This window comes from Lissotriton vulgaris, chromosome 5 (assembly GCF_964263255.1).
Source record: "Lissotriton vulgaris chromosome 5, aLisVul1.2, whole genome shotgun sequence".
Lineage (NCBI taxonomy): Eukaryota > Metazoa > Chordata > Amphibia > Caudata > Salamandridae > Lissotriton > Lissotriton vulgaris.
The window spans coordinates 1,349,685,042-1,349,709,205 of record NC_141693.1 but is presented as its reverse complement, the minus strand read 5'-3'; the positions used below and the strand labels follow the sequence as shown (position 1 = coordinate 1,349,709,205).

General features: G+C 41.9%; 1 protein-coding gene across 1 annotated transcript in view; it reads right to left on the bottom strand.

Moving 5' to 3' along the window:
• The window catches only part of AMPD1 (adenosine monophosphate deaminase 1), a 488,628-nt gene that overhangs the window by 251,902 nt on the left and 212,562 nt on the right, over positions 1-24,164 (bottom strand). Inside the window, exons 6-8 of the mRNA XM_086923284.1 lie at positions 16,400-16,529; positions 2,267-2,461; positions 1,272-1,403 (exon numbers count right to left, since the gene is read on the bottom strand). Coding sequence (XP_086779410.1) covers positions 1,272-1,403; positions 2,267-2,461; positions 16,400-16,529 — 457 coding nt within the window. The remainder of the gene's footprint in view (positions 1-1,271; positions 1,404-2,266; positions 2,462-16,399; positions 16,530-24,164) is intronic.

The window sequence follows — 24,164 nt, the reverse complement described above, 5'->3', positions numbered from 1 at the left end:
TTGGGGGTACCTATGGTACCCCCCTGTATTTGTATACAGAAACCGGCAGGCACCGCAAGGTGCCTGCCGTTTTCTGCATACAAATGCAATGTATGCATTTTTACCATTGCGGTGGGGGCAGCTTGAAGCCGCACCCCCCGCAATGGTAAAAATAGAGGATGTGACTCCCAGGGTGGCGGCCACATCCTAATTTCACAGGAGGGAACTTCGCAGGCCATGCGGAGGTTCCCTCCTACTCAGGGGTCGCGGACGGACGCAAGTCCGTCCGCGATCCTAATGGGCCCCATAGTGTGGAAATGCTTGTCTAAGAATGAATCATTAGTTGACAGGGATAACAGGAGGCCAAACGTGTGTGTTTGAAGCTGCTGCAAACAGTGATGTGGTTTTGACTGTACTTACTATCTCTCTACTGGAGCGCTCATAGCGCTTTGAGGGAAAACAATAGATAAATGTTAAGTTTAAGACCTGGGACCAGATTAGATAAACACAGAACCAATGTGGGGGAAAAAAAGTCAAATCGACTTTGGTCTTTATTGCCTCTTTATGAGCCACAAAACATGCCCAACATATACTGCATAGTGATTTGTTTGAAAAGAGGGCTTTAATGAAGTATCAAGCATGAAAAGAGAACTGGGCAAGTGTACTCTAGCTGCTTTATCTCACTCACCCATCAGGTCTGGTGCCAATGGTGCTCTACCAGCACATGTCCACTAGCACAGTGAACTTCCTGCTTCTGGCTCTGACCAAGACCCCTCAGCATGTAAAGTCAACAAGCCATGGAATGCTTTTATCTAGTATACAGCGAAGAACCTGTCTCCACAACAACTTGCTGGCTCCGGCATACAAATCCACCATTTCAACATCATTTACATATTAATGCTTGCAGTGGACTGTAATAAAGGAGAGGGGCACAGGACACATTCCTTGAGACAAAACGGGGTTTCCCTTCATATTTCAGTTTTGAATTTAAGGACTGCTGAAATTCGATTGGTCAAAAACATTGCACTTGATGACTTGGAAGTTATATATTTTGTACACCATCTGACATCCTTTTAAGGTCCAGTTAGGTTTCATATAGAAGGAAGTAATTTCTGTACCATACCAAAATCTTACTCACACACTTAAATTGTGTGCTCTTGGCTAAAAGAAATTAACATTGACAAAGGCAATAGCTCTCACATCACCAAGACCCATTGGCTTTGTCAATGCTTGTTCTTTCTTGCACATATCTTAACAAGGCATGCGAAAAATAGACTGCTAAACGACCTTACCTTTATGATTGTAGCAAAGTATTCCCCATCAATGTAATTATCAGTTTTCATGTAAAGATCTCGAAGTTCACTGGCACCAACTGGATTGTATTTTGCATTAAATTTATCAAAACGCTGAAACGTTTGGCGTCCCTTTAAAGAAAATATAGTCAAAGTGCATATTAACAACTTTTTCTTACTTTTTGCTTAAATGCTAAGACAGAAAACCACAGAAGGAGAAAAAATATTACTTCTCCCTTTATTTGACAAAGGCTTCATCTTTTACCTAATCAGCAATCAAAAACAGGCCACCGAGTGTCATCGTCGCCCATGTTCCCTGCGGTGTGTTTGGTGTTGAGGGGCGGGGTTTAGACTTGTTACACGATGGGGTTGTGCTTCCACCTCTCCTGCTATGTATATTTTATCCCCTGATGCCCCCCCGTATTGCTACTGTTCCAGATATCCTGAATAGCACAATATCGCGGGACTTGGTGCGACTGTGCGGCAATTCTCCTTAGTTCTTTATTAGAAAATGAACCTTTTAAATCCTGATTCAAGCTGTTATGTCCGCTTACAAACTATGTACTGTTATTTTATTATCCTGGGCTCCGAACTGTTACAACTATGCATATTGCTTGCAATGTTTTGGTATTGTCTAGCGGCCGGCCGTGATGGTTGTAGGCCCATACCTATAATCACATGTGCTACAAATAAAGGCTCACAAAAAAAAAAAAACAGGCCACCGATACGTTTATAGTCAAATGACCCTTCCAAAAAATATGAATTCTCAATTAGGATTCTAATTATACCAGTGCATTGACTAGTGTGAGGATAATAAATGTCCAATGAAGTCCATAGACTACATTTTGCTAGCAAGTTTATAACAGAGGAAAAACCACAATGGCACTGTCATTGTGTCCTAGCGTCACAATTGTACAGATACAGCATTGATTTGCAAGGCAGAAGCACCAATATGTGATTTGCTGTGCATATGTGACTATAAATACTTCACTTACTGCATGCACATCCAATGAGTCCACTGTCAAGTCATAGGGGTGAAGATTCAGTTGAGCAAATAGTTCCTTCAGCGTCATGGTCTTCCCTTTGGAGCTGCACACTACTCGCTCCGAATCCACCCGGTAAGTCTTTTTAATAAAGCGTAAGAGGTGCTTCTGGTTCATACAAGCAGCAGCATGGATATGAGTGTCAACCTGAAAATAGGATGCCAAATGAGGGCATGGTTATTCAACGCATTTCGACAAATTAGACCTCTCTACCTGTAAGATTACATCAAAGAGTTTTGAAATAATTTAGAAACTTTAAGTGAAAATTAAGTGGGCTATAGCTGGATTGTGAAGATATAAAAGTAGATATCTGCAATTTAATATTGAATACGTTTGCATACTAAGTTACTTTCAAATTTTGATTTCCGAAATAGAGGGACGCTGGAGTAAAATTTTCAAATTTGTTATACTAAAAAGGGATTATTTTAAAATTAATTTATAAAATGTTTCATTTTGAAGTAAAAAATATAATTTAAAGCATTCATACATAACGCATTATAGATTAAGAATCCTGCTAAAAGTATCATACCAATTGTTGAGATGGTCCAATAAACCCTCAATGACAGTATGCAATATAGTTGCTAAATTCATCATATCAACATTTTCATTATTACAGCCATATGAAACCCAATAAAAAATATGCTGTCCAACATTAGTAACAGATATGCATAAAAACATATGTTTAAGCGTTTCTGTGGAACTAAAAACTAGTGGCCAAAGCATTTCATTGTAATGCACTTCTCTTTCAATTTTGAAGAGTGGCAAATGGTTTAACCTAAACCGCATCTGCTTTACAGATATTTTAGAGTCTGATGTTGCTTAATCAGGGCTTGACCCTGTATTAACTACCACATTCGGGGAACGTTTTTTAGACTCTAACAACTACAAATCAGCCTCAGTCGTCTATTAATAGGTCACTGGGTTGATCAGTGTCAGAGTCAGAAAAATCTTTATTCAACGATTACAAATCATCATAAAGGTACATATATACAATAAAAACTTCATTAAATAACAAATCTAGACTCTTATTAAAAACAAGGGTACAATGTTATGCTGCAAATCATAATATACATTCCTTCCTTTACATTATTCTCTGGTAATTCTTAACCTTACTGACACTTTTAAAAAATCCATCATAGAGCATAGTGTTCGCGTATCATTTGCTCTTTGTAACAAAAGTAAAGCAGTTTTGGCATGCCAGAACTTTGCCTCTTTCAGGTTAGCCACCAAAAATGTACGCCGGGCATCTTATTAAAAGGACACAAAAGTACAAAATGGAGGGTGTCCTGCGGAGACCTATTGTCGCAGCCGCAGGCACCCTTCTGCTCAATTGTTAATGTAAAACCAGATGGATAAGACAATATGTTCGGCAACAGATTGAGCCTAAAACAACACATTAAAAACCGATCCTGCGAATTATACATTAAAAATAGATAAGGTTCCATACCCACATTATTACTCACAAGGCGATGTGCAATTACTGATCTCTTAGACAATTCCAGACCTGCTCTGCGGGATGTTAACTTTTCAGGCAACAGTTTTTTCACTTCTGTTTTACACGAGGCAGGTGTTGCATTTGGGTTGATGAAGAGATCCTGCTGGTTAAGATCCTCTAATGTGGCCTTGACATAATTTAGCCACGGGATCTGCAACCCATTTTCCCTTTGTAGGCAATCTGTTAAGATTACTCTGCTTAAATCTGCCACAGGGTTTGACCAGATTCTGGTCAGTTATGGAAAAGCTCCTCAGTTTAGTGTGCGCAATTGAGGCTGGGGTGCTCCGCGGGATTTTTAAGAGCCTACGAAGAAACTTATCTTCCTCCAGCTGCAATTGTTTTACATCCCTAAAACCCTATACCTCAGCTCCATACAGCGCTTTTGCGGTTCTTATAGAGCCATATAGGTTCATCACCTGTTCTGGCGACCAGCGCCCAAGTCTACAAGCAAAGTTTAGTATGGCGCCATTTGAGGAGGTCAGTTTGGAGCAGCGTTCCTCAATCAGGGTTTTAAATTTTAGTGCCCCATCAAATAAAAGTCCCAAGTAGGAAAAGGTCTTCACCGTTTCTAGGGTGTGCGTCCCTATTTTGTATGCTGGGTTTCTGCAGGGTTTTTTACCTGCCAGCATCACAAAGGATGTTCTCAGATTCACAGACAAATCTAAGCTATCCATGAATTTCACAAATCCATCGATTAGACACTGTAGGCTCCTCAGAGTGCGGGTCAGCAGGACCGCGTCATCCGCGTACAAAAGTACCGGGATGTGACGCGATCCTGCTTTGAGGCAATCTGTATTCAAGGCGATCAGGGTTCTCTCGAGATTATTAATGTAGAGAGAGAACAAAAATGGAGCAAGGATACAACCTTGCCTCACTCCGCTAGTGCATGGAAAGGGTTCAGTACTCCCCCCCTCCATGCTGTAGCGGACCCTGGCTGTGGTGTTCCAATGTAATTATTTAAGGATATTAATCAGTCCAGGGTCAATTCCTAAGAGACTCATCATCGCCCACAACTTGCTCCTATTTACATTATCAAACGCTGCAGCCAGGTCCATACACCCCAAATAAATAGTTTCACTGCTGGCTATTGTATATTTTGCGATCAGCAGATAGAGGTTAAGACACTGGTCACTGGTTGATTTTCCTGATCTAAAGCCATATTGGGTGTCCGCTATAATATGGTTCTCTTCTGTCCATTCCATGAGTCTATCCAATACCGCTCGACCCAGGATTTTAGCAGAGACATCGATCAATGATAAAGGATAAATAATTACGTACTTATATAGCGCACAACTACCCATAGGCAGCTCGGCGCTTGTACGAATACAACCGAGGAACCCTTCCTGGCCTTTCCCTGTAAGGAGCCCACTCCTGGGCACCCCCAAGGTGAAGTTCGGCATCCTCAGCGTTGTTAGGGCCATTGTAGAGATTAAGCAAGCTATTGCCCAGAGGTGCAGAGTGGGGCTCATGATCAGAATAGGCACCGAGGTGAGAATTAGCAGGTCTGAGGAAATTGAGCCCGAGACCCGGCGAGGTGGGAATTGAACCCTGGTCCCGGCCAGACTCCTGCATCACGGTCTGCCTCTCTAACCATTGGGCCACACTTCTATACAGAGACATCAATCAATGATATCGGTCTATAGCATTGAGGGTTATCTCTGCTTCCCTTCTAGAATATAGGGACAATTATTGCTGTTGACCAGGAACGAGGAAGCCCAGTTAAACTAGCTGCATTTAAAACCCTTGTCAGAATTGGGGCCCATAAGTCCACATTGCTCAGATACAAATCTGGCGGAGAAACATCAGGGCCTGGGGCTTTATTGCCAGTGAGACCTTGGATCGCCCTGGTTATCTCTGTGAGGGAGAATTCCACCACCAAGCTCCGTTTTCCATCCCATCCCCCTTCTGAGCCAGTATCATGAGAGTGATTGTAGAGGCCCTTAAATTGTATTCAACATAATGATGGATTTTGTATTCTACGTGGAGACTGTAACCAGGTTATCGACCCTTTTATTGATCACCAATCCCAAATCTGCTTTATTCCTCACAGTACCCACAAACAATTCCAAACTACAATTGCTCAAACACACCTTGTAGATGCCTGAGACTCTGTAACCCAGAGACAACCACATTTTCTTTTTCTCCCCTCCACATTGTTCCCTGACCCAATTAGATTAGATTTTGTTTTCTAAATCATTGACTCAGAACCTTATTTCCTCTTCAATTGGACCTATCGTCATCTTTGATCATGCCCCAGTGGTCACTGATTTTGACTCATTCCATTCACACCCCAGTTCTTCTAGATAGAAGTTTAACAATTTCCTTCTCTAGGATCCGCTTTTTTCTTCCTCTTTTATCTCTTTTGCTGCGGCATTCTTCTCCTTAATTGCAGATCCAGGTGTTTCCCCTTCTGTGCTTTTGTTTAGATCATGTACCGGAAAATCCAAGAGGAGGAGATAGAGTACAGAGACTTCGAAGACTAGAGTCCAGATATATAGTGGACTTGCAAACTAAGGTCCCCAGGGCCTTGAACAGTGGGGAGGAGTTGGCAGTACATCTGGGTTTTTAGAAGAGCCATTGACAGACAATGTGAATTGGGCATTGACACTGTGTAAATCGTTTTGACATATGATTGAGTGTATTTTGGATATTAACTTTGACTTTCTTAACTATGTATGTTTTTTATTTCTGGGAAAGATGGGGGTTCATTATGATGTAATGTTGATTTCAAGACTGGATTGGACATATGTCATGCCTAGAGACCATATATATTTTACGAAGTCTGAAAGATTTTTGGGATGGTCAATGTTACTGACACATGGATTACTTTGATACTGTTAAAAATCCATTTTGAGGGAAGTTGCAACCCATCTGGGTTGCTATAGCCAATCCACGGCAAGATAGTATAAAACAAGACGAAATCGTCAATATTTTAAGAATGTATTGGGGTATGATATGACCACACAGTGAATATGACATATGGTTGTTTATGATGCCCAGTTTGATGTTAATATTGTATTTACAATATGGCGCCAGCCATTATGCAAGATGTTTAATACCCCTCATTTGTTTTGACCATCCATGCCTGGTTTTAAAATGGCGCCGCGCAGCGCGTTAACTTTAGATACCGAGGAATGGAGCATTCCCAAAAAGCGTCTGTCTTGGTAATAAATCACACATTGCTAAAATTTCCCGAGAGTGCTGCTTTTTCTTTTTCGAGGATTTGGAGAGGATTATTGAGCTTTCACACACACACACACTCATATATATAATATATATATATATATATATTTTTTTTTTATCGATAGCTTCATTGCCCCTTTTGTGAAGGACCTCAGTTCGTATCTCAAAGATACGAAGGACTTTTTGAGAATTATACAGGATGTGGTATGGGAGGAGGATATGATCTTAATAACATTAGACATTGCCAGCTTATACACATCCATCAAACACAAAGATGGTCTCATGGCAATGAAGAACTTCCTAGAACTAAGACCCATCAAATATCGAAGCCATAACATGATGCTATTGGAACTCACAGACTTCTGTCTAAGAAATAACATTTTCTTATTTGCAGGCAAATTGTATTTACAACTGCAGGGGACCGCGATGGGCACGTGCTTCGCCCCCAGCTACGCGAACCTCTTCGTGGGCTGGTGGGAGAAGCACGTGGCCTGGGCGGGGGAGAACGAGCGGTGGATGGACAACATTGTCCTGTGGACCCGCTACATCGATGACTTGTTTTTGGTGTGGCGGGGTCCACAGAATGAGGCTGAGGAATATATCTCGGAGTTGAACAAAAATAACTTGAATCTCAGCTTCACAAGCAATATAAGTCAAAGTGAGGTATTCTACTTGGACCTTCGGGTCTTTGTGGAAAACAATAAAATACAAACCGCTGTCTATAGAAAACCTACGGCGGGTAATACTATACTGCACTCACGTAGTTACCATCCCCGCAGCGTCATCAATAATATCCCCTTGGGAGAGTTTTTGCGAATCAAACGCAATTGCTCAACCTCACAGGAGTTTGAGAGAGCCAGGGAACAGTCCAAAACAAGATTCTCTCAAAGAGGCTATGGAAGAGGAATTCTCAAACAAGCAGAAGTGAGAAGTAATCTGGTAGAAAGAAAAGACCTGTTAACTGATAAACTCAGGCCCTCAGATACCAAGATTAGACTAATCACTGACTTTTCGGAAAAATCTCCAGAAGTCTTCAACATAATGCGTAAGAACTGGAAGATTCTTAAATCTGATTCTGTAATCGGAAAGTCATTGTCTGATTATCCTCTGATTACTTACAGAAAGGGGAAGTCTTTCAAAGACCATCTTGTAAATAGCCCCTATGAAAAAAGAAAAAAGAGAAAAATAACTGTTTCAGGCTTCTTTCCTTGTATGAAGTGCAAGGCCTGTAAACATTCTCAGAAGGTCAAGGAATACTATATTCCAGGAAGGAAGAAGAAAGGCAGAATAACCAAATTGGTGAACTGTAATTCTGACTACACAGTCTATTGTCTGACATGTCCCTGTGGGAAGAGGTACATAGGGAGTACAGTGAAACCCACAAAACTCAGGGTCCTAGAACAAATGAGGGCTATCTCGTCAAAGGATCCAAACTACCCAGTAGCCCGCCATTTCGAGCAGGTACATGACAGCAATAGCAATCTATTGACTTATTTCATCTTGGACCAACTAGTCAGAACAGAAAGAGGGGGAAACTGGATAAAGAAACTGAGACTAGAATCAAGATTCATTATCCAGTTACAGACCAAGACCCCGGGAGGGATGAATAATGAAGAAGAGATGTGGACTCACATCTAAATAATCCCTCTCGCGTTTCCTTACCTTCTTTCTTAAAAATCTGGATAATAGACATGTATATAGCTTCCTCAATACACAGAGTAGCGTGACCCGTCACCACAAATGCAATTTGTATTATTTAATTAACTTGGTATACTTTGGTGAAGCACAGTGACAAATTTAACAATAATTGCTTATATGCTCATAAGCAGATCTTTATGCCCATTCAGGGCTAGATTGTAAATAATTCAACTGCCCATTCAGGGCTAGATTGTAAATAATTCAACTGTGACATTTCCTTTGGTGACCTAAAATTCTGTGAACTGATGTGATTTTCACCAAGAGTTGGGTATGAAAATCACACACATAGGTACTTGCGGCATAAATGCCATCTATGTATGTGTATATAAGTATAGAGGACAAAAATTGGATGAAATGTGATTTCATGTTCTAATTATGTTGAATAATGAATTGGTTCTCTCATTCTACTTATAAATGTACATAAGAAAAATAGTAGATTATCCGTTAAAAGATGGCCGCCGCGAAAGTAATGAATTAATTATTTCAAGTACCGTTTTCTATGTTTATGTTTATGAATGTAGAACACGTGACTGATGATGATCACGGCTTCTGATTTAAATGTAATTTGAAAACAGTGTCAGTTTACACTGACGAAGGCGGCAACGCCGAAACGCGTTTGTATACTGATTGCTGAGGAGGTCTTTGGTTAATAAAAGACTTGGCGAACCTACGCCATATTGGCTTGGAGTGCTCTCATTTCTAAACCCGTGATCTGGGGGTTTTGCGTTGTACAATAGATATATATATATATATATATATATATATATATATATATATATATATACACATACACAAAAAAGAAGAAGAGAACTCTGGGCAGTTCTCCAGTTTTTACTGGGTGCTCCCTTGTGTCTGGACAAAGCATTACCTCTCTGAAGAGCTCTAATTAGAGCGAAACACTGTGTCAGGGGTTGCTTTTACTCATTTCAGGTTGGCTTGAGTTGGTATTTTACCAATTCAAAGCTGTAATACTGTGCCTGGAGTGATAAATAGCTTTTGTCATTTTACAGCTCGGCAAGGACAGCACTGTGCTAGTCCTATGCTTAAAGACTTTCCTGTAGAAATGGCAAAAGACTTTGTCCATTTCTATCTCGGCATTGTTAGCACTGTGCTAATCCTATGCTTATAGACTTTGATAGAAAAACTGATATTTGAGGTGAGCAGATCTAGAGTGTCGCTGGTGTTGAGAGTGCTCTAATAGGAGCTGCTTTCCACCTAAACTGGAGAACTACCCAGAGTTCTCTCCTTCTTCTTTTTTGCATAATTTATGCGTCACTCTATGCCTGAAAAAGATTTGTTTTGATACATATATATCCAAAGATCAGCGTTTCTTTCCGTGTACCAGGCATACTCCACGCCACAGATCACGCAGACACGGACCAGATTAAGGTGCTGTTTTCTTTATTTAGTGCAAGTTAGCCGCATGACGTTTCGGCTCCGAGGAGCCTTGTTCACATGACAGTGTTCACATTACTGAAACGTTCTTTTAAAGTGCCGGTGTTTGATGTAAATTAGGTCAAATGTGAGGGCTAACTATAGACATAGTGAAAATACTGATACTAAGGTTTCCCCAAGGTACATATTGCCGTTTCAATCGCAATGACCATATCACTTACATTTTTTGTAGTGTATTACAGCTATTCATTTCAAATTGAAGTTGAAATTAAATATTTTGTTAAAAGCTGAATTATAAATCATGGTTAAATACATGTTATTATGGCACATTAAAATATGCATTGCATATACAATTGTCAGTTAAAATGATGCGATGTTGTTGTCAAATACAAACTCAAATATATATATAAATATAACTTTAAATATAAATATACATATAAATATGCAACTGGTTAATGGGAAAACTACTTCATAATGTATAGTTCTAAAGTGCTCATGCCAAAGTGCTAGTCCCTGATTAGATGTGCAAATTACGCATATGTGCAAATTACAATTTTATAGGATACATTATTCCTATTCTGTTAATTATGCAAAAAAGCGCATACATGTAAACATGGTTTTATGAAGTTTCTTCCCTTCGACCAACATATATTTGATTGTTCTTTATAGTTTTAAATTGGTCCCATCGCAATGATAACTCTATGTACATAATGAAATCAGCTTCATTTTGGTTTGGTCAAATAATTGCCTTGAGTTTCTTCAGTTTCAATTGGAAAACCTTAGACTTTCTACACGTGTAGTGTTATAGTGAATAGAAACAAAAAATAATACTGAATTTATAATTCATGTTCTGAAAATCAACTATTAGGGTGTAAGGGCCCTCTAAGTTGAATCAGATGTTGTATGCCCCTGTGGTATATTTAAAATATCAAATCAGTTAGCAGCAGAAATTATACGCCTGAGGCCTATGTCAATATTTGATTAATTCTTATTTTTTATCATGATATATCCCAGCCGGGTATATTATCAAGTAAAAATAGTTACACTTCGGCAGTACATGAAAACCAATCAGCTCATGGTAGACATGTGTACATATCTTCTGTAATGTTCAAACCTGCAGGTGCCTTAGTGTCAAGTAAGAGGATATTCCTGGTCTCAAGTTTCCTTAGTTTGGCCTCTCTGTCACCACCACGTCTGCTATCATTAATCGTGTCAATCACGTAATATTTGAGCGATCTGTTATTGCTCTGGTGATGATCACGAAAGTGCCTGGCTACAGGGTAGGTGTTATCCCCATTTGTAATGGCCCTCAAATGTTGAAGTATACGTTGGTGCACAGGAAGTTTCGTGCTCCCAACGTATTTTAGAGGACATGTACACTGCAAAACATAGATAGCGTATTCGGTCTTGCAGGTCAACACCTGTGATATTTGATGTTGTATCTCACTAAAACTATATATATATATATTCACTGAACAAGCCATAGGTTTCAAGGACGTTATAGTTAGAAATTAGCATTTAAAAAATGTTTGAAATTCAGTGAAAAAAACACAGGTTTTAGGGACGTTATAGTTAGTTGGACATTTCACTCGTACAAAACCAGAAAAAATTCAACCGTTATAGTTAGTTCGGCTAACCATGACTGGCACCCCCACAATGCACTGCTGATGATGTCACATATTGCATCATTCATGGCATGGTCAGTGACATCACTGATGACATCTCAAATGACATCACTGATGACATCATCCTGTGAATGTGTGATTCTGTAAAGTTTAAGTATGTTTTAAATATATATGCCAAGGTGTATTGAAGGAAGAATGAGTGGGTATATAAGTGCCTAAATAGATGATTTAGTAGGTGCATGACTGACAGTATAAGTGAGTGATTAAACATGTCTTAATGAATGCTTGGGTTAGTGACTAAACGGTGTAAATGTAGGTATCAGTCTGTCAGTTGGTGTGTAAGTGGTTGCATTGGTTGGTGAGTAGCTACATGACTATGTATATAGGTTATTGATCGGTTATCTAAGTATCTGTGTGGGTGCCTAAGTATCTGTGTGGATGGGTGGAAGGCATGTGACTATGTGCATAGATATTTGAGTGGTTGATTCACTGGCTGTATGGGTTCAAGAGTGCATGTGGAAACTGCTGTATGGGTGGATGAGTGTATGTATGAGTGTGTTGGTGAGTGAATGGATGTCTCAGTGGTACATGTCAAAGTAACTACATATGTAAAAGGCAGTGTATGTGAGAGTTGAAGTATATAAATGACTATACGTGAGAGTGAGTGATTGTGAGAGTGGCTGTATGGATGAGTGTGTACTTGTATTAGTGATTGTATAAGAGAGTAAGTATGTGTTAGTATCTGTATGAATAGGTGAGGTGGTGAGTGTATAACTGTATAGGTGAGTAAATGGAAGTGTGATTGATTTGTTGCATGACTGACAAGGCGTGTGAGTAACTCTGGATGAGTGTTGGTGTGTGAGTGTCTGTATAGATGTATGAGTACATATGATAGTGTTGTATTGATGAGTGATTGCATGTATGAGTGATTGTATGGGTAAATGATTGGATAAGTGTGTAGACCTAGGAATCAGTGTGTGGATATATAGTAACTGGTATTGGTGTGCCTATGGTTTCGAAAATGGTTGTCTGTATTTTAGAGTGGGTGTATCAAAGGGTATATTAGGGTGTGAGGAGATCCATCAGATTTTCATGTGGATGATGTTATCAGTGATGTCATCAGTGATGTCATTTGACATGTAATTTGAGATGGCATCAGGGTTGTCAGTGACCATGTCATGAATGATGTAATATGTGACATCAACAGCAGTGCATTGCGGGGGCACGAGTGATAGTTAGCTGAATTAACTATAACGGCCAAATTTCTCTGGTGTTGTATGAGTGAAATGTCCAACTAACTATAACATCCCTAAAACCTAAAATAAAATGGTATTTCTAATGATAAAGTCCTTGAAACCTAAGGTTTTTTAAATTCTAATTTCTAACTATAACATCCCTGAAACCTATGGTTTTTTCAGTGAATTTCAAACATTTTTTAAATGATAATTTCTAACTATGCCTACAGAGGTAGGACATGTGCAGAAAGTGGAAGAGATGTGCAGAAATAAGCAAGAGAAATGCAGAAAGAGGCAACAGAAGTCCAGAAAGACAAATAAAGGTGCAGAAAGAAGCAAGGGAACCCACAGAGGTGTAGAAAGTGGCCTTGTTGCAAAGTCATCCTGTGCCCCCAACTTTTTGCTGACTGGTACTGGTGGTAACTGGCTCTGAATATCCAGGCCCGGAGCTAGTGCTACGCTAAAAGACACTTAGAGTACAGTGAAAACACCTAGGGAGATGTGTCACATTGTAAAGACCTGTGTCACATTATACCTGCGTCAAGTATAATGTATGCAGGGTGGGCGTTCCAACTCAAAAAAGCCTCATAGAAGTGACGCAGTGAAACTGGGCCACTTCTAGGACGCCACTGCGTCAAATTCTTACACCTGCTTGAAGCAGGCTTAAGGAGTGACGCAGCACAATGAGGATAGGCATCCCGCTGCATTGCTGGAGTTGCGTCATGCTTGCCACACGACTCCAGCAATGCATGGCTTTTGCGTCAACAGATGCATTAGAATTTCTAAAGCATCTGAAGCATCTCCACATCGGCCCCCTGCGGCGGGATGCCTGGCTTTCACCTTGGGGATGCCCTGTAGGGGCTATCTCACAGGGAAAAGCCAGGACGGGTTCCCAAGGCATGCGCTTAGAGACCCCTGGGTGATAAGCGCTATATAAATCCAATATACAATACAATACAATACAATACAATCCTTGCACCATGGTGTGCCGTATTGTAAATACGGCGCATCCGTAGTGGTGAAAGTGTTTCTCAAAGTAACAGGGAAAGTGATGCATCTTCACAGATGCGTCACTTTCTTGTAAATCGGCCCCCTAGTTTGCAGCAGTTTGTAAAATTCTTCCAAATTCGGAAACGTCAAATGTTGTGGCAGGGACTTCCCATTAGAGGATATAGCTAAGGGTATCATCAATGTCAGAGTGGAAGGTTAGAGGGGAAAAAAGAATTTCTTACAAACTCTAGAATTATACCGTAGTGGACCATGACAGCACTATCCTGCGGCTCTGCGCTTAAAATTATGCCTGATAGGTGATTTCATTATTTGTGTGTATTGTGTTATGTGTTACCGACTTGTAAAGCAGCACTGTTTTTTATGGCCGAAAAGAACAATGTAAGTTTGAAGAGACACAGTAATTCTAATCTTAATCATTATAAACATTATCACCCACGCTTACAAATCCCTCCACAACTGACACACGCTTACAAATCCCTCAACAACTTTGGACCCAAATACCTCAACGAGAGAGTATCCATCCACGTACCCAAGATGAACCTCTGCTCCGCCGACCTCGCCCTGGCAGAGGTCCCCCACATCCGCAGAAGCGAACCGGCGGAAGAGCTTTCTCCTACATCGCAGCCAAGACCTTTAACAAGCTCCCTGTGAACATCAGACACTCCCGACCCTGCACACCTTCAGGAAGGACCTCAAGACCTGGCTCTTTGACTGATCCTAAGTTGCTCCAACCCCCCAGCAGCACCTTGAGACCCTCACAGGTGAGTAGCTCGCTATACAAACCCTTGATTCATCATAAGAATCAGAATGCTTTTCTATATATCAACACCGTTTAAGCAAACTTACAAACTCAACACATAGACATAAAGTGGATTTTTTTTTACTTGCTACAATTTTTACAAAACGATGGCATAGGCACTGCAATAGATCTCCTCGTAAATTTCGGCAGGTAAAACCTGGTAAAATGTTTGCATAGAAAAACCGCAGCTCAGAGCGGTGGTAGTATCCCCCATCCCAGCCTGCCCACCTCGGAATGGGAAGGCAACAGCATAGCCGAATAAAACTGAATCACATAGTACTGGGTGTTGTGAACCCCAAGCCCTACCAAGCACAGGGGTTCTTTCTGTGCCCCTTTGATCTGCAACTCGGCAGATAATAGCTCATAATTAGCTCTACAAGGAAGAATCGAAAGGTGGGCTGATTGAAAAGGCAAAGAAGGATGGGCGAATTTTATGCCTGAGTGAAAGAACATCGATGCGTGGGTGAAGGAATGTTTAGATGAAAGGATGGATTGACGAATGTATAAAAGAACGTATTAATGAGTGGGTGAAAGGATGAATGGCTGAAATGATGGCTGAAGGGTGAAAGGATGGTTGGGTTAAAGAATGGATGGGTCGGCAAAAGGTTGTGGGGGTAGAAGGATAGATGGGTGGGTAAAAGAGTGAATGGATGGGTGGATAGAAGGATGGGTGGGTGGGTGAAAGGATGGATTGATTGGTGGAAGGATGGATGGGTGAAAAGATTGATGACTGAATGAGGAAAGAGATGGGTGAATGAGTGCGCCAGGGAATTGGAGGGTGAGAGAATGGGTAGATGGGTGAATAAAAGGATGGCAGAGTAAATGGAAATCTGAGCAAATGATGGATGGATGGGTGGATGAAAGGATGGCAAAGTAAATGGAAATCTGAGGGAATGGACAGATGGTTTGTAGGATGGATTGGTAGGTGTGTGTAAAAAAATGGCAGAGTAAATGGAAATCTGAGTATGGATGGATGGATTAATGGATGGTGGGTGGGTGATTGAAAGCATGGCAGGTTAAATGAAAATCTGGGAGTATGGATTGATCAGTGGGTGAAAGGATAGCAGAGTAAATGGAAATCTGAAAGAACTTATGGATAGGTGAGTGTAAGGATGGTAGAGTAAATGGAAATCTGAGAGGATGGATGGATGGGTTAGTAAAAGGATGGATGAGTAAATGGAATTCAGAGAGGAAGGATGTATGACATAATAAATGGAATCTGAGATGATTGATAATGGATGGATGGGCAAAGGATCAGCTGATGGAACAGTTTATTGATGGAAGGGTAAGTCAATGGAGGGATGGATGGATGGACGGATGGGTTAATAGATAGATGGCCAATGGATGGGTGGAATGTTGAAAGGCTGAATGATGGATGAAAGAATATTCAGATGACAGAATGTAAGGTAAAATTGTGTGTGTGAATAGTAGGATTGAAGTATGGATAGAATGATGCTTGAATGCAAGAGACATTTGACAACCTTGGTGCAATCAGAGGTTTGGTTCAAAGTGGAGGGTATGTTAATCTTCTGGCTACTGCCTTCTATCCACTGGTGGTAATACCTCACAGTTTTACCGTCAAATCAGGTTAGAGGGCAAAAAACGTAGCTGCTATCCTCTTCATAAGCATCAAAAAATACTTACTTTCCTACAGTTGTAAAAATCTCGGTGTGGATTCAGTTTCAGTTCCTTTAATTCACTCATTTCATTCAGCATCTCGTGAACCTGGTACTTGGAAGACAGGAATTTTAAACGCCGATGGCAATAGGTTTTGCTAGATGGAAACAAATTTCAAACATTATACATCTTGTGAATTATATGGTCTGGTACTGCAAATTCTCTTATGTTTAAAAATAATTAAAAGCTTCTTTGTGATTAACAAAGTGACATTACCACATAGTGAAATATCTTCATTTGGAAAGAATACACACGCTACCTCTGTATATTGTTGTTTTGTTTCTATCCATACGTTGCATATACATTTAAATGGCAATGTTATACAGTTGTTTATGAGATAATCAGTCGGAGCATAGGAGAAATGTCTTAAAAAGAAACTTTCATTTACCCACCCCAGCTATTGAACAAGCCTTAACATTCGAGTTTTCAATTTATTCTTGGAAGGTATTTGTAGTATCTCTAACTTTCTCTCAAACCTGGCAGCAACTGAGAAACTTAAATATGCTTCTTTAAAGAACAGCCAATAAATGGGCTATTATGGACATGAGGATTTCAAACCCGACTTTCTTTCGCTGGGCGCTACAGCCCATTTGAGATTTCCAGCCCTGCTAAAAGTAATGTGGGACAATAAGATGGATAGTTTTCGGGATCCAAGTAAAGGCTCTGCAAAAGCATAAAGATTAAATGGTCTTATGCTGGAGCGAGTGTGGAGCTCAAAAGGGTAGCAAACTACTATACCCTTTTTTGGGGGGAGGGTTCACTGGGGTGCGTTGGGGTCACTTGATTTAATACTTACGTTAGAATTTCACTGGGTGGGGTGCAGCAATGGGAAACAAATATTTAGTCCTCATTTATAAAACTTCAGGTATGGGGCTCAGAGGTATAGGGGTATGAGTCAATCCAGCAGCAAAACTATAAAAGATCTAGGTCAAAATGCCAAATTCCAGAGTTTATACCCCTTTAGAAATGTTAACATGGAATGTTAATGGGCTCAGAGTCGCTAGTAGAAGGAGAAGGATTTTGCAATACTTAAAACAGGCTGACTCAGATGTAATGATTTTGCAAGAGACCCATCTTTCACTTGAGGAATGGAAGAACTATGCGTCCAAACAGATGTTGCTCACAGATTCAGTCCACACTAACCAAACGTATTGTACTAAGGGAGTGTCTAAAATTCTTTAAAAATCTGCTAAGACCTTTTTGGGCGAGTGTAATGTAGATGAGGGGGATCGGTGGGCCAAAGCCAATTAAATTACAGGATGTATGGTATTGTGTTGGCTGGGTTCTATGGCCTAAATATTGATGATGATGGACCACTGAAATACTTATATTATCGATTATTGGAAGTTAAAGCTCCAATTATCCTGAGAGGCAATTTTAGTATTCCGCTGCACCCTAAACTCGATAAATCTATGAAAGGGGAGAACATTGGTTCTCCAAAAGTGAGACGGTTTACGGAAATAATGATGAAAGGCCTACGTTTAGTTAATATATGGAGAGTTAAATCTAGGGGGGTTAGCGGTAGCCAAAACTATACTTTCCACAATAAAAAGCATAGGCATGGCTCTAGAATAGATTTCTGTCTGGTGGATTCAAGACAGGTAAATAGAGTGAAAGGAGTGGAACATGTCCCTCAGCACCTATCAGATCACTCTGCAGTAGCTCTAGATCTGCTGCTAGAAAAGGGATCCACCAATAATAGGTGTACTCTTGATGGATCTCTTCTACAGGACCCTACAGTTATTACCCAGCTGAAGAGCGATTCTCTTGATTTTTCCGCAGTTAATAATTCCTCCGCGCCAATTCATGTGATGTGGGACATTTATAAGCTTTCATTTCATCAGAGGCAGAATAATTAGTTTGGCAGTAAAAAAACTTAAAGAGTCTTAGATATAGGTTAAAAGTCCTGCAAGATAACATTTGAAAAGCTATGTGTGAAAGAGGTATGAAAGTAAGGGAGCAGGGCCTGGCTGAGAAAGACAATGAAGTAAAGTTATCAAAATAAGCTTTAGTAGAACATCTAGATGATATTTTAAGGAACAAATGGGAGGAAAATAAAGTAGCCCATTGTGAGTGGGGGAAGCTCCTTGACTGGAAAAGTCGCTCTTAATTTATGAGGAACGTAATAAAAAAAACATTCCTAATGATTCGGGGAAGGGGTGTGTTGCCAGCGTAGAGATTCAACATGCTTTTGAGGCTTTCTTTCAAGATTTATATCTTAAGACCTTAAAGCTTCAGAGGGTCAGGTGAAGGACTATGGGCAGGATGGACGACCATTGTGATTTTCGACTAGCAAATTGCGAGTCACAATTTGTGAGTCGCAAATCCCAATGTACAACAGTGTCTGAGACATGGTTAGTCATTCCAAATGGGTTCGCAAATTGCATGCCTCATGAATATTAATGAGGCACTTGCGATTTCAGAACCCATTAGGAATGGCTGGCCGTCCCAGGTATGGTCGCCTGCTGGGCTCAGCGGACCTCCATGTCTGGGACTGCTTTTAAATAAAGCAGTTTTTTAATTTAAAATGAAGCCCTTTTTCCTTAAAGGAAAATGGGATGCATTTAAAAAAAGAAAAATTAAACCTCTTTGTTTCCGTTTGTAAGGGCAGGTAGTGGTCCCTCGAACCACTGCCTTCCCCTTTTATTATTATTATTATATCTGATTTTGTAGAGCGCTCAGCTACCCGTGGGTTTCCCGGCGCTAGAAGAATAGAAGTAAAAGAGGGCAAACGGAAGTGCAAGGAACAGGTTACAGAGAGAACAGCCAGGTTTTCACTCCTTTGCGGAACTTAAGATAGGATGTTTCAGACCGCAAAGGGATGGGAAGCGAATTCCAGAGCGTGGGTGCCAGGTAGGAGAACGAGCGCCCACCGACTCTGGCACGCTTGAAACGGGGGACAGAGAATCTGCAATGAGTGGAGGAACTAAGGGTGCGGGAGGGACAATATTGCTGGACTAAGGTGGATAAATAGTGAGGTGATTTTCCAGCTTTAATACGGTGCATAAAGCATAGTGCTTTAAATTTGGACCTAGATTCTATGCGCAGCCAATGTAGGCTACGCAGGGAAGAAGAGACAGAAGTTGTTCTAGGCAAATTACAAAGTAGACGGGCAGCCATGTTCTGAACTACTTGAAGCTTCCGGGTGACCTCCTTGCAGGCACCCAGAAGAAGTACATTACCGTAGTCCAGCCGCGATGTCACTAGGGCCTGGACTACTGACTTCTGGGTATCTGGAGGCAGCATCCATGTGATCTTCCTCAGCCACCTGATGATGGTAGTACAGGTGGCCGAGACTTTGACCACATGTTGTCTCATGGATAGCTGATTATCAAAGAGGACCCCGAGATTGCGTGCTGTAGTTGCTGGGGTCGGTAATGGTCCCATTTGCTGAGGCCAGTGTTGCGGGCCCAAGAGAGCGGAATCCGGCCCAAACAAAAGAAGCTCTGTTTTATCGCCGTTCAGCTTTAGTTTGTTCGTCAGCATCCAGTTGGCGATGTCAGTGAGTCCAGAACAAAGAGAAGAGGAAGGGGAGTGTTGATTGGAAGAAAGAGAGAAAATAATCTGAGTGTCATCAGCATAAGAAAAAATAGTCCAGCCTGTTCAGCAAGAAAAGCAAGAGGTCTAACATAAAGGTTGAAAAATAATGGGCTGAGAATAGAACCTTGGGGAACACCATACGGAGAGTTGTGAACAGTGGACACAGAAGAGGGGGAAAAGACCTGAAAAGTGCGATTAGAAAGAAAATCAGAGATCCAAGCAAGAGCAGAGCCGCAGATACCAACAGACTTCAAGGCAGACAGATGGATGTTATGGGAGACGGTGTCAAAAGCAGCACTCAAATCCAAAAGGATGAGTGCCACTGTCTCCCCTCTGTCTACCTGGCGCCTGACTGTCTCCGAGACTCCCAGAAGGGTGGACTCCGTAGAGAAGCCCGCCCGGAAACCTGACTGAGAAGAGTGAAGGACGTTCGCTGATTCAATGTGGGTAGTGAGGTGACGATTAACATGCTTCTCCAACACCTTCGAGAGGCAGGGAAGCAGGGAAATGGGCCGGAAGTTAGCTAGGTTGCTAACATTCGCATTGGCTTTCTTCAACAGTGGAACCACCATCGCATGCTTCCAGATGTTAGGAACATCCCCTAAAAAATATTTTCCCCTGTATTCACAAAGGAGAAGGGAACCCCTAGGGACTCCTTCCCATTTGCAAGTGCGTTGCCACCCTCTTGTAGAGGGCAGTGAATTGTGAGAGTTTTGCATCCGCAATGACAGGTGGAAAACATTCTTACATAGGCCTCTGACTAGCTATTAGGAAGGGACACCCTTGGAACGCCCCTTCCTAATAATGACTAGAAATTCCTATTTAGTGAGTTGCAAAAAAATTGCGACTCGTTAAACAGGGATTGCACATTGTCCTATTAGATTTTACACGCGCAAACGGGTCGCAAACCTGTTTGCTTATGCAAAATAGGGACCTACATCTGGCCCTAAAATGTCAGTGTAGTGCTTCCCTCGCTCTGCGAAAACTCAGACTGGTTGCTTAACCAGAGAATCACTTTAGAAGAGGTTCACTTAGTGATTAGAAATCTAAAAAGAGGTTGTGCTGCTGGGCTGGATGGTATACCTTATGAGTTTCATATTTCCCTTCAAGAAGTAACCTTAATCCTGAAACCAAACAAGGACCCTAAGAAGTGTGAGTCCTATAGACCAATCTCTTTGCTGAACTACAATTATAAAATCTATGCGCAGGTTCTTGCTAGGAGGTTGGAGTCATTGATTGGCCTAGTGGTTCAGCCCGAACAAAAGGGTTCTTAATAAAGGTTGTCAGCTTCATGACTTAACGCATGAAAATTGATAGGTGCAATTGACATAGCCTTGGCAAACAATTTGCCCCTATCTGTTTTTACTTGTGATGCCGCAAAAGGCTTTGATAGAGATAGCTGGCGCTTTCTTCGCTATACAATGCATTGATTTGGTCTGTCAAGGCTATCTGCACCATTTATAAGTCACCACCTGCTAAGTTCTTGGTTAATGGGCCCCTTACTAAATCAATTACCATAGAGCATGGGAACAGACAGGGATGCCCTCTTTTCCCCTTCTTCCTGATTTATATATTGAACCTCCAGCATGTAAAATGAGAGCAGACCAAAATATTATGACATTTGAATGGAATGGATGGGTGAAAAAAGTGGCACTCTATGCCGATGATCTGATGGTTTTTACATGGGATTGCTCCCACTCTTCTCCGGCACTAGTCCTCCTGCTGTATGACTTTGGGGAAGTCTCAGGCTATCAAATTAATGCACTGAAAACCAAGATTATGTCTTGGAATACTTGAACAAACAACCCCTTAATGAAGCAAGAGATTAGGGGGCTTTTTCTCAAGGACTTTTCGCCGAGTTATAGGCACTTTATCTCAGCCAAAGCGGTGATGAACTTAGCGCCCCATTCACAAGATGGTGCTAACAGCTGATATCCCCAGTACCCCTGCAATAGAAGCCACAAAAAACCACAAATGACCCCGCTAATGAAATGCAGAATAGGTGTTACTGTGCAAAAAGCTGCAACAACACCACATCACAACATTCTCAACAACCAGCCAGATCGGCAATAAGATCAAAAAACAGGTGATACGGCGAGTTAGCAGCAAGGATTTAACACCTGCTCTTACAGATCTGACATACTTCTGAAGGGAGAGTACACACATGGCAATGGAGTACGACATGTGACCTTGTTGGACCCTTTTACCTGCTCACTGTCAGGAGAGCAGACAGTCGGCGCAGTCCGGTGGTACAACACTATGCAGATCTCATAGGCTGTGAGTCGTGTCCCCTGACACGGGACAATGAGCAGATGCCAAACATCACATGACTCGTCCAGCGAGGTAAGCTGTGCTGAGCGCGTTGCCATCCGTAATGAATTGTGTTCATTTTTGCCTCCCCATTACTTGAACCTCAACATGTTCCTATGCTGCCTGTAAATGTTTTAAGCATTGGTCTGCATGTTGTGGCCCTTGTCTTGCCCATTCTGACACGCACAAGCTAATAAAGTCTCTGCAACTTCACTAGTGTTCAACTGTGATGAGCGTTGATTAGAATGACAAATCGTGTAACTCAATGAGTATTGTCCGTACACAGGGAGGGACTGACTGACGCATTTCCATCGGGGGTGAGTCCCTACTGACAGCTCCACCTCTGTGAGCCAGGCATTGTAGTTGGGGTAGTTGCCGGTAGACCTGTGCTCTTACGTGTCTTCAGCAATGTGAGTATGGTGTCCAACTTCTTGCCATGTGAATCAATGTGATCCATCAAAACAGGCTGTGTCCACACTGATTTGTGTGAGTAGGTATGCAAAGAGATGTACTCTTGTCACATGTGATGGGGCACACTACTTCAGGACTGCTATCGAATTTGACATTTTTACACTCAGCACTATTTAAGACATGGACGTGGGGATACATTGGGGGGTTGCGAGATTGTTGTGCATGTGCAATGATGCCACAGCTAGTTCACACCTTCACAGTCATCCAACTGGCCATGTGGGTCAGGGTCAAACATAAACATTGATGTTATTTCCCAGGGTGTACCTTTTAGTGCAATCAATGTCCCTACATTCATCCATACTTTTTTACTTGAGTGAACATACACATGACACATCTGTGTGATTTGGAATGTTTTATTCACATTCTGTGGAGTGTCAGAGGTGGAGCAGTACATGGCCATTCAAACTCCGCATTACATCGTTGCCCAGTGAAGGGCCAACCACAGTCCTTGGGGGGAATGAAAAGTCAATCAGAAGAGGAAGAGTTCAGTCCACAGCCGGATTGCTGTGTCATTGGTAACCAGAGCAGATATGGCAGTCCATGTCGGGGTCCAGGAGAATGTCACGGAGTGTTTCGGGGGACAGTCGGAGGTGTTGTTCCAGGGAATGATGCATGGGCTGAACCAGGCAGGGACAGGCCATGTGGTGGGGATGGATGCTACTACCTCCTTCCTCACACAGTCATTACCATCCATATCTTACTCCTCTGATATGTCTTCTGTGTCCGGTGTGTCAGGTGTGTGTGGTGGTGTTATGGCTGCATCACTGTGTGCCACTGACACATCAGAGGGCAAAGGTGGTAGGTATCCATCACTGTGTGCCAATGACATATCAGAGGGTGGAGATGTGTGTGTCGAGGTTCCTGCAGCGGTCATCTGGGACAGGCTCTGTGGCAGTAATGGCAAGATGAGGATCTGCAGGGCATGGAAGATTCCAGCTACATCTCACTGGTGTGCAGCCGTGGAAGCCATACTTCCAGCCTGCATTGGCTCCATGGTCTCCATTGTCCTTCGCATCTGTGCCAACTCTGTGCTGTCATCGCTGGAGCCTGTCTGACTAGACAGATCTTGTATTTGAGTAATGGCCCTAGCTATGTCATCCAAGGATTGTTGTAGAGCATGGAGCGGACAGTGGGTGTCTGTTAGGGACTGTAAGGGGTCCCTGATGGGACTTAGACAGCCACGTATGGCATCTAGTTTGGCTGCCATGCAGTCGACCCCCACCCGCAGCTGATCAGCCATCATCTCCTGGCACCCTAACACATGGCGTTGGAATGCCATGTGTTGGTCGGGTGGATCCTGTGAGCCATCTGTGGTGGTGGGTGCTTCCTGCTGTGTGATCTGTGCAGGGGATGGGGTCACCTCGATGCAGCTTGGCTGACCTGCTCCTGGAGGTGGGGTGCGGATGCTGTC